The sequence below is a fragment of the Mesitornis unicolor genome, unplaced genomic scaffold (assembly GCF_000695765.1).
Source record: "Mesitornis unicolor isolate BGI_N332 unplaced genomic scaffold, ASM69576v1 scaffold39087, whole genome shotgun sequence".
NCBI classification, from domain to species: Eukaryota; Metazoa; Chordata; class Aves; order Mesitornithiformes; family Mesitornithidae; genus Mesitornis; species Mesitornis unicolor.
Genome location: NW_010196441.1, coordinates 1 through 12038, shown reverse-complemented (window position 1 = coordinate 12038; position 12038 = coordinate 1). Strand labels below are relative to the sequence as shown.

At 41.4% G+C, this 12038-nt stretch overlaps 1 protein-coding gene across 1 annotated transcript; it reads right to left on the bottom strand.

Moving 5' to 3' along the window:
• Positions 1-163: 163 nt before the first annotated feature.
• On the bottom strand, positions 164-10528 carry LOC104533693 (decaprenyl-diphosphate synthase subunit 1-like; the record flags this gene model as incomplete). The annotated part of the gene is made up of 6 exons (XM_010188477.1): positions 10464-10528; positions 9458-9581; positions 8956-9086; positions 1250-1391; positions 386-497; positions 164-297 (listed from the first exon to the last, which is right to left on the bottom strand). Coding segments are annotated over exons 1-6 (708 nt in total), but the record flags the coding sequence as incomplete, so codon positions are not given.
• Between the last annotated feature and the right edge of the window lie 1510 nt (positions 10529-12038).

The following is a 12038-nucleotide window of genomic DNA, read 5'->3' as shown; positions in this document are numbered from 1 at the left end:
ATCCCTAACGTTCTGTGATTCTGTGTAACTGTGATAAAATGCACAATCTCAAACATTCACATCCTGGCAGAACACCACTGAAAGGGTTTACTTTGGAGGGTCTCCAGAGAAAACAGCAATAACTAGGGGTGTAGCTGTGAAGCTTATGGCATGGTATGTTAACTTTAGAAGAGACAGACGTACATACTGCTTTACAACTGTTTGCTATAAGACTCGCAGTCTTCTTAAAAGTCTTCTCGAGGTAGTGAGCAAATCTCTCATTCTCATTTTCCTTGGAACCCAACTGGAGGAATTCACCTAAAAAGTAGCACAGATGGGAGTTTTTATTTGTGGGTTTACTGCTTAGGCAAGCAAATCTGAAGATAAAATTAGAAAAAGACCTTACCACGCACCAGATCTTCAATCACCTGAGTTAGAACAGAGATGATAGTAGTGTTTCCAATTCGTGCTAAAGCTACTGAAGCAGCTGAGAGGATAAAGTCACCAGCTAGAACAGCCTAAGAATAATTAAAAAAAAGATCTTTTAAGTGTCTTCCTGTAAGTGTTAGTACAGACAATAACATTTCCTCTATTGGCGGGTCTAGTCGCATCACATTGTTTTCCAACATAAAGCACACATATCTCATTGTAACAGAAGGAAAACAGAAGATAACTAAATACTAAAATATGAACCATTTTTGAATCCCTGTCTTACAATGCTGTTTCTATTTTTCTGCATAAGCAGTATCTGAATGTGTATTTGATTTTTCTGAACGTTGCTTCTCTATTTGACCATTCTGTTGTGACTGTTACGCCATATTAGCTCTGAACTGGCATAGTACATTCTGACACATCAGCAGTGTACTTCTTTCCTCGCATTTTCTGATTAAGACTTTCACTTTTAATGCTCTATGAAGAAACACCTCTCAAAAATAAATTAAAAAAAATGCTGACTGAAAACTACTGAATGAAAGTAACACACAGTGCTCTGGATGAGGAACAAGTTCAAAGTATTCCAACAGCACTGCAGAGAATGGCATAGGGAACGTAAAGTCAGAAAGAATGACACTACAATCACGTATCATCTAATGCTTCCAGAAGTTCAGAAGAGAAACACACATTTGTCTTACCCACAATCTGTGCACACCTCTTCATACTTTTTGTGGCACATCCCAAGACTATGTCTAGGGATGGTAACGTGACAAAAATCCTAGGTATCTGTGCTCTGCTGAAACTCAAAGGCAAGTCTCACACGTAGCAGCAAACTCACCTTCCTCTCTCCCCAGATCTGATTGACTGTCATTTTTCCTCTGCGAGAATTTGCATCGTCAATAACATCATCATGAACTAGGCTGGCTGTGTGGATCATCTCAGCAATTATGGCCACAGAGCGCTGGCTTGCTTGTACCTCCCTAAAATAAAAAACAAGAACTGTCAGATAATTACATCAATTCCATGTGCTGCAATACACTGAAACCAAACAAAAAATGTTTCTCTGAAAAGAGCTGCTGCAGCTTTTCCATGCTCTGAACCCCATCTTTCAAACCTGAAATTAGGAAGACAGAAGAAAGTAAGATAACATTAGTACAGTAAGTGCAACAGGATATCTCCATCCTTATTAGGCCTGTTTCTGCCTTGCTGCATTAACGGTACTGCAAAACTCCTGTGTTCTTGACTCTAATCCCTCTAAATCCAGACTGCAATAAATAGCACAGCACCAAGGATGTTTGGTTTCAAGGAGATGGAAATCTTGAAAACAGCAGAGAAAAGATTGCCAGATACCTTTGTGGAGGAGTTTTAAGTTTTCCTTATCTCTGTGCTGCTCTACCTGTAAGACACAGCACCGCAGCCTCTCCAAAGCTGAGTAACTCCACTAACAGCCAGTGGGAGAGATGAGCGGGCACAGAAATCTGTATTGTACTTTGGAAAGATACAACTCGATATCCTTTGTGTTATCTGATTACCTTAAGGCCTTCAAAGGTTCCTCAAAAACCTGAGGAATTAACTGGAATTATACTGCAACCACTTTAGGACTGGAAACACTAACTACCTAACCCTTACTGAAATTCAGCCTTTGCCAAGATCTAACACTGATGATTCAATTCTCAGTAGTTCACACCTACTCTATTTTTTTTAAACTAGGTAAAAAGAAGGTAATGGAAGAATATAGAAGCAATTATCTAGGGAACAAAGTTGGCAAAATGAACATAAAAGAGTCAATCAAGCTCAAACAAAGGACCATCTACCCTAGTATCCAACTACGACTGCCTTGTTCTAGTACCTGTCTCTTTCTCTTTCTGTTTTCATCATGGGTCCCAGAAATGGCTATGCCAGTCAGTACTGCCTTATAGTTGTAACAAGTCCACGTGTATGTTAAAAAAATACCCCAAACTAATAACAACAAAAGAAAACAGTGCATCTGATATACAGATACCTTACTTCTGATACACAGATAACAGAGCAAACCACACTATTTTCCAGCAGAACAGAAAAAGAACTGAGAGAAATAGAAGATGATCATTTCAGCTCAGCTGAAGGGAATTTAAAATCTTCTTGCACTGCCTATGTCTATTAAAATCTAGTGATTAATGACAAAAGGAAAGAACATCTTGCAGTCTGCTGACATAACACTGCGTTCTGACACCTACCTCTAGGCAGAACTCTGCATTGCTGTCAGTGGGAGTTCTACATCCTCAACAATAGCAGCTCACAGGCTGTGAAAATGTGGCTTTTATACAACAGAAAATAAGAGCTGGAAACCTTCGCGGTTGTTTGAAGGCAAGTTTTACTGTGGACTAGTAATTTAGTCAAATGCTAGTTCAGTGTAAGTAGTTTTCCAAAATCAACTATTGTTACTAAGTAGGAGAACTTACCTTCAAAAAACTGTAAAGGTCGCCAGCCTCTTTCATGCACTGGTCTCCTTTTGGGGACTCCCTTTTTCATTAATTATGTCAGCAGAGTGGACTTCCTGCTGGGAAGTAGCAGTAAATGGCAACACTCACCGACACACCAAAATCTTTCAGTAGTTTGAAGACAGCACAAAGACAGACATTTCAAAAGCAGGTTTTGAAAAGTTCTGCATCGTGGTGTACTTCATCTCTGACAATGACTAAAAATGGCATAGGAATGCTCATGGATCATGTGTCTGGTTCCCAGAACGTTGTATCAAATGCTATAATTTACCCCAAAGGGGTTTTTTTAAACTACTATTTCTGCAAGGTCTCGAGCAAATTTCTTTCCATCATTGGCAACAAAAAAAAAATGCAATAGTTTCCTACAAACATCTTGTGAAAGTAATTCTGAATCAATGCATGCCTATTTTAGGAAAACACAAGAAACAGGATCCTTCTCATTCCCTGCCATTTCTCATTCAGCTTCGCCTGCAAAACAAAAGCAAAGAGTAGTGGTAACTGAAGTCAAAAGATACCTGGGTCCCACACAACTCCAGTAAGTGGAAAGATGCCATTTTTAGGTCATTCTCAAAGTAAAGGTACCCCAGGATTATATAAATTTACACAATTTTATAATAGAACTCTAAGTTTATCTTTTTACACATGCATTATATTAATTTTTAAGACCTTGATCATGTTCTGTTTTTCAGTAGGACTCCCTGCTTGATTCTGTGATAAGCATTTACAGACCTACAGCACCCTGAGGTGTTTTCCATCACAGAACTTGTCTCACGTACAACGAATAAGACCAAGGCTGATCTCACAGGCTGAAAGAAAACAAAACAAAACAAAACAAACACAACTCTCCTTTCAAATTCCATCCCCCTCCAAAAAAAAGAACCCAAAACAACAGAAAACTGCTTTTACAGCCTGCAACAAAGAGCTTTCAAATGTGTTTGCCCATAAGTAAAAATTGCAGTTTAAAGACAGGAATTGTGCAAAAGGACTTGCAAGATTTCTGTGTTATGACCACGCTCCTCAAAGTACATTTTTGCTGTTAAGTCCCAGTGGCTGAATGAAGTGAATATTTCAGAAACACAGCCTGAGACCTGAAGGGCACTGCAAACGAGGGGAAGCATAGAGACTGGGTGTGTTAACATGGGAGCGAACTGCGGAAGAGCTGAAAACCATCAGACAGGTCAGGCATCTGACAACCATGGCTTGGAGGAGTGAAAGAAAAGAGGACTAAGGTTGCTGGCATGTCCTCATATCTTCAGGAAATATTCTATGAGTTTAGCCAGGTCACTGTATTTAAGTATTTCTCGCACTATCCTGATGGATTTATTTCCCTTTCCCCCCCTAAATCTTTTGTGCTCGCTATTTTCTCTGTCGAGATGTCTGTATGTCTTTGACCTTCTCTTACTTGTTTGGCTCTCATTTTGGTTGCAGAAATAGAAATAAAAACTCCTATTTGCAAGCACCTCTGGAGAATACACCCTAAACAGACACTTCAGGTCCAGTCAGGGTAAGTGATAATTCTGTGAAATTCTGCACACAAGTATGTGCAGAAAAGCCAGAGGATGTGTGAAATCGAGGGTTTGCATAACCTCAGCTTAAACTCTTCACAACAATTCTCACTCTCGCACAAAGCTAAGTTGCTATCATTAAGCAAAAAGCCATTGCCCAAGGGACCTAAAGACTCAGGGTTGGACTGCTGACACTCAGATCTACCAACATACCAGCACAGAACGATTTGAATGCTGCAGACACTTAACTTTTGATAAAAGTTCAGATTCTTTATGCAGCTGTCATTCTCTTTGTTATGATTACAACAAAGTAACTTCACTCTGGAAAGAGCTGAGCTGCTGAGGGCATTCTAAATACCCAGCCTTCCTCAAACTGAAATATAAATGACCATGTCACCTAACCTGTAAGCAGAGCTATCTGGGTGTTCCCTTCCATTCACTTGACAAGTCTCAGCTATTCTGGTGGGGCTCCGTGAAGACAAGGAGGTCTCTGTGGACTGCCTCATAAGATCAGGACCTATAGCCTTACACAGTTGTGCCCTGTTATTTAAACAGCCAAACAAGGAAGACTATTACCTTTTCTACTAGTACTGCACAAATGAAAAAGGAAAAAAAACAAAAACAAAACAAAACCCAACAAACAAAAGAACAGGCAAAAGCATGCTGGGTCCAGTAAGTTATATGACAGATGAGAATAGCAGCAAGATGAAGCAGAAACTCAACATCAGCTACATAAACCCCAGAGGCAGAATAAAAAAAAATGCGAGGGATGAACAGCACAGGATATTGGCCAAGCCCAAAAGTCAACAGACGTTCTGGCCAGTATCTTTGATTACATATATGGGAACCAAAGCTTCAACAAAGAAAAACAGGTCTGGGAGAAGAATCATTATTAACTGAGGAAAAGTTGAACGACAAAATGCTCTAAGGAAAGTGACAAGTTGAAAGAGGAAAAACATCTTAAAAAATGTTGGGAGAAGCAGAACAGAAAGCAAGTCATTCCTCAGGTCTATAGCAGAGTAGCAGAGTTACAAATACACAATGTTTCCTTCTCTACATATACAACTTTCACAGAATCATAGAGTTGTTGTGGTTGGAAAAGACCTTTAAGATCATTGAGTCCAACCGTTATCTAACTCTACCATGCCTACTTCTAAACCATGTCCCTGAGCAGTTTATCTAGATGGCTTTTAAATACATCCAAGGATGGTGATTCCACCAATTCCCTGGGCAGCCCATTCCAGTCTTGGGTAACCCTTTCAGCGTAGAAGTTTCTCCTAATGTCCAACCTACACCTCCCCTGGTGTAACTTGAGGCCATTTCCTCTTGTCCTATTGGTCGTAACTTCTGAGAAGAGACCCACACCCACCTCTCTACAACCTCCTTTCAGGTAGTTGTGGAGAGCGATAAGGTGAAAGTCTCCTCTTCTCCAAACTAAACAATCCCTGCTCCCTCAGCCACTCCTCATAAGACTTGTTCTCAGGACCATTCACTGGCTTGTTGCCCTTCTTTGGACCCTCTCCAGCACCTCAATGTCTTATACTGCAGTGCCCAAAACTGAACACAGTACTCAAGGTGCAGCCTCAGCAGTGCTGAGTACGGTGGGACAGTCACTTCTCTAGCCCTGCTGGCCACACTATTTCTGAAACACCCCAGGATGTCATTGACGTTCTTGGTCACCTGGGCACATTGCTGGCTCATGGTCATCCTGCTGTCCACCAACACCCCCAGGTCCTTTTCTGCATGGCAGCTTTCCAGCCACTCATCCCCAAGCCTGTAGCGCTGCATGGGGTTATTGCGCTCTAAGTGCAGGACCCGGCACTTGGCCTTGTTGAAGCTCATACAGTTGGCCTCAGCCCATTGATTCAGCCTATCCAGGTCCCTCTGCAGAGCCTTCCTACCCTCAGGCAGATCAACACTCCCTCCCAACTTAGTGTCATCTGCAAACTTGCTGAGGGAGCACTCAGTCGCCTCATCCAGATCACTGATAAAAGATTCCTCACAAACAGTAGAGAGCTGGGAGAACAATTTCTCATCTAAAAGCAAAGTTGCTTTAAGAAGCAAGAATAATTAAACCAGTGTCAGTGTGAACTGAAAGTATATCTACACAACCCTTAAGAGATGTTGGTCATCATGCAGGAACCAAAAAGCAGTACACTGAAGACTTGTATAAACATACATGAATTTTAATTACAATCATAGGCTTAGGAAAAATGCCATGAGGCAAAGAAGAGGAAGGCAAACACCCTGGGATTTCATTCTCTTCCTTTGCTGAAGCATTTCTGTCCTCCCTACTCAGAATTTCATTCTAAAAACAACACGACAAAGACAGTGACTCAGTCTGTCCTGAGAGGAAGGAACATTCAGCTTAACGAGGAGGCTTTTAAGCATCAAACACAGCCTGGCCAAAAACTGCAGCAGATGTACAAAAGCTGCCAAATGACAGAGGCATCTATAATTCAGAGTGCTTACGCTGAGGGTTGACCACTGCGAAGCAAACACTTGCCTCAGGCACATGTGGCACCTGAACTCAGATCACACTTTCCCACTGGCGTAGGGCAGGTCTCAAAACCGGTCCTGATGGTTTCAAGACGGCATAATGCATGCACAAGAATACGACCATGAGCATATGTGTATGTCAAAGACAGCAAATTCGCTTTGAGCATATGAAGGCAAATTCAGTTCTTTCTACAACTACTTCTTCTCTTTGATTCACTGCTCACCTCCTGCACTACATGACATCAATTCCAGCCTTCTCAATATGTCACATATTTCGTTCATAAGCTTCTCATGCTACAAGACAGAATGAGATAAAACTATTGCTCCCATTATTCTGACTAGAAGGATGCTCCAAAAACTCACTGTCCGAGTTGTTAAAAAAATCCTCCTAAGTTTCCACCCTCTTAGCAACGTTGTCCTTTGTCTTAAATAGCTCTTTCTGCCCTGTTCCTGATAAATTTGTAGACCACAAGTCCCTCATTCTCCCTGATCATCTTTGCAGTCCATCCCTAAAGCCAGCTGGACTTACCTTTTTTTGAACACAAGGCTCAGACATGCTCATTTCACAAAGCACTATGCAAGGGTATCAGCACTCCTGTAGCTGAACTGGATATACTATGGTTGATGCACATTGGGATTACTTTAAGGTTTTTCCTAGAGAAAGTGGCTGCAAATCACTTTGGGGTTATGCTCTAATGGAACATTCAACGAGCCTCCAAGCTCAAGCAGAAATTTTAGTTTTACTGTGCTTCCTTTCATTCCACCATGGATGGCCAGTCAGCAGCAATGACCTTTTCAACAAAAAGTGCCATCATCACACTCCTGTTCTTCACGTCAAGATCACGCATGAAAACAGTGAGCCAACCAGTGCTGTGACAAAGGACATCCCTGAGGAGTTTCACAACCTATCAATCCTTTTGCTACCTCTAACACAGTGACAAGTTGCAGCACTGAATGGAGAACAGAATCAGGCTGGAGTGAAGTTCATCAGTCCTGGACAATGTTTTCCTAAAATGAGGAATTGGCACACATGAGACAGGACACTGCCAACTAGAGTTTGCTTTCTCCTTCAAATTTCTATACTGGAGAGGTGTCATATCAAGCAGCAAAGTATATGCCATGCTCTGAGGCAGGCACCAAGTTCAATAAGGCATTAACCTACCACTAAGGAAAAAACAGTGAGAGCTGAGAGAAATCCCTTCAGACTGATGAATTAGTCTAGAAACACTTCTGGCAAGGGACCAAAGATTTCATATTTGAAATTCTATACGAGGGAAGACTGAAGTGTAGCTGGAAGACAGAGTACACTCCAGCCAACACACTTCCTCAAAATGCAAACATAACTGATAGGAACATGTGGAGAGAAGCATCTGCAATCAGCCAGAGTAAGGAGTGACAGTACAGGGCGAGCATGATGCTCTGCTCAGTTAAAACTGCTTTCAAAAGACAAGTAACTTAAAGATCTTGAGAATTACTCCACCTTTAAGCTTAGAATCTTACACTAAAAGTGTAGAAACTTACTCCTAGAGGGGAAAAAAATAATCTCCGACTGTTTTGAATGTCTTGCAGCTTTGAATATAATCATACCACCTGCTTAATGGCTTTTCAGCATAGTTACAAAAAAGTATGAAAATCTCTTCTTGCAGCAAAGTTCTTACCTGTGACAAGAGTTTAATAGCTACAGGAGTGGTTACAAGTGAAAAATACTTTTAATTAAGTACACAGTTTCAAGTAATATTACAAGTTCTAATAAAACATTTATGTAAGAAGCTAAAATTGGCTAAAAACTTCACAAATATCAGAATTTGGCAACATTATTAATCCATCACCAGTTACAACTGCAGTATGGTCCACAATTTTACACATGGAAGCATGTAATAAACCCAGTAGTTCCTTTTGCACTAACTACAAAAAATACAGCTTCACAATGGAACTTAAATTCATGTTTTACTGACGAGCTTTTTATTTTCATGAAGTTACCAGACGTATTTTTCAGGAGCACAAGAATGATAAATTTCAAGTGTGACATACATCTATATATCTTAAAGTGACCGACTTACCTGGAATTATTATGGTGAATGTTGCAAGCCCTTGCCATTAGCACCACAATCATTGGTCGAAAGGCCTTTCCTTTCCCATCAAAGTAATAATCACACATTTCCTTCAGTTCTGCTGTAGATATAAGTAATTCCTATAAAATGAAAAGGACGTATTAGCATAAAGGCCACAAAGCAAATCTGTTTAGTGTAAGCAAAACAGTACACAGGTGTAAGTTTACTGCCTGCATTCATTCCACCCAATGTAAGCTGAAGTATTTTTTTTTAATTACTATAAGTAATCTGAAATGTAAATTATGTATTCCAGCAGTGTAAATCAGGAGAAGACGAACTGCATTCTGGTTCTGTAAGATATGTAGAACTGCTCTCTTTACCTTCAGTTTAAGTTTCCGACAGCTGTTCACAAACATAAAGAATATTCTTTCAGTAACTATCCTCCAAAGTGATGGCTGCTAGTAAAATCAGAACATCACAACATTGCAGAATAGCCACCAAAATACCTTACCTTTTTGATATCTTCATAGAGATTCTTCAAGTCTTTTCTACCAAGTTGAAAAGGATCTTGGTATTTTTCATCACTAACTGTCTTACTGCAGCTGCACAGGTGGGATGTACTTGAATGATGAAACCTGGTGACAGTGTTTTTCAAGAGAGTAACATTATTAACAGCAAACTTTATCTGATTCCCCAAACAGAAACATTTTGAAGCATTTCCTCTTCTCCCCTCACACAAAATTTAACCAAATGGCTAAAATTTAAACAGAAGGCATCAAAACACTCTTTTCAGCCAGCTAATAAGGTGCAAGGACAGCACAGTTATGTACTGATGATCAGAGACTTTTAGGAGCTGGCAAAGTGCAGCATTTGGCAAACAGTAACCCCCCACAACCCTTAATAGATTACAGAAGTCTTCTGAGACACAAACTGCATTACTCGCAATGCATTCCTTTTGAATACACTCCTGATAGTGTAGCGTACATTTGGAGATGAAGCCTCCATCTTCCAGTAACACAATTATTCCGTTACTTTCTTCCCTCTCCTGTGCACTCCTGGAAAAATATCCCTGACTTGGATTTGAAAATTCTCTTTTTAACACCCAGCTACATTATAAATTATAAATTAAATCAATACTTCCAGACAGCATAATGATGCTATGAACGTTTATCAGTAAAGGGTGAAAACTCCACCTGGATGCATTAAAATGCATTAGGCTTAGGCCTGACTTTTTTTTTTGTTCCCTGGAGTTAAGTTTATGCCTATTATTATGTTTCCTTTTCCAAAGAGAACCATATGGGCTTTCTAGGGGCATTCTTGCTTTGCCCATTCGTCTCCAGGATAGAGGACTTGGATTCAGACTCAGCACCACAGTAACAGTCTACACATAATTATCCAACTATGTCGCAGAGCAAAATACCATATTTTCAAGGTTATCGGCTCACAGGTGTAACTACCGAGTTCACCCAATAACTATGTCTTTACCCATTACACAAGAATATGAATCTCCAACTTACCGCCAAAATATATTACATATTTTTGGACATGACAAAGCTGAACTTCTTTGAGTGAAGCGACACATCTACACAAAGGAAAAACAGGGTTAGTTTAATATAACTTTAAACTCACAGAAGACATTTGCTTACAAAAAAACGCAAGTGTCTGTCCATCAGCATTGCTCTATTTCTGCATTTTAACAACTCAGTAGCAAAGGGAGTCTCACAGTCTCCCTTCTACGTCACGTGAGACATAACTGTCAAGAGGTACATTATCTTCTGACTTAAACCGACTCTTCCACTCAGGACTGTTGGACTTTCTCCCCTTGCAGGACCAGCCCAGAAGGCGTATCAGTTAACTTCCCAGAACTGCTTCAATGAAACCTTGCCTTTCCACTTGTGGAAGGTGCAATTTTTAAATGCTCCCTGTCTTACAGATAAATCTGGACTGCACCAGTGAAGGCACAGAGAAAAAGGCAAGAGCTGTTTTCGTAAATGGCTACACTAACAAAAGAAGAACATGTCCTTGTTCTCCCCTGAAGCAATTTTAATTCAGCTTGCTTTTTATGATAATTTACAACTGCACATCTTCCCTGCTACATGCTAAGAACGCAACCTCCAAACACAGCAACCTCTCCAGGACCTATCCCTGCAGACAGAGCACAAGAGCGTGGGGCAAGGTGCAGTCCCAGGTACACAACTCCAGCAGAGATAAACTGAGAAAGGAAACGCACTTTGTGCTCTGCTCCTGGTATTGTTGCCAAGCACTACCCAGCCCTGCCCTGCACACTGACTCAGGGACCCAGCTAGGCTGACCCAGCCCGAAACCATTGCAATCCACACGTGTATCAAACTGCCTCTCCAAAAGCCTGCACAGAAACACTCAAGGAGACCTAGAACTAGAGCAGAGTTTCCCCAACTTGTGCCTCATGCCTCAGTGTGTCCTTGTACACAGTTTGATGTCTCTCTCTCCTTGGACACGGGGAGAGAAACGAGCACTGTACAGGCTCCAGGGCACCCTTCCATCCTCCCTGTGTATGGGATGAAAAGCCAGACAAGGAGACAACAGAAGGAGAAGAGGAAGGAGAGGAACCCTAACTTTACTGTCTGACTTCAGTGCCCAGCCCTATGGCCAAGACCTCCATAAGCTCACTCTCTCATACATCTCACTGTTTTCTGTTGTTTAAAAAATAGTGTATCTCTTCCTAATCTTCCTTCGGTGAGGGACACTCCCTTCTTTACACTGCTACTTAACACTGTGAGACTGGGTCATGCACGATGCTGGACACATCACAGCCAGAGCACTTTACTGCAGGTCAGAACCGCAGCTTGGCCTTGTGAGGAAGCTGCGGACGAATGCGGTGAGACTTGTCCCCCACTACAACTCACAGTGCTGACTTAGGCACAAACACGCTAAAAACCTCACATCAACGGGAATCGCTTTCCCGGCTCCCACCTAAAGCAGACTCCGACAAGATCCTTCCCGTAGCAGTAACCAATCCTGCCCTGAAAACCCTTACGCCAGTATTTAACCTTGCACCGAGAGCGCTCCTGCCCCCTGCAAGGCCCCCACCGCGGGCGCGGAGCTGCCCGCCC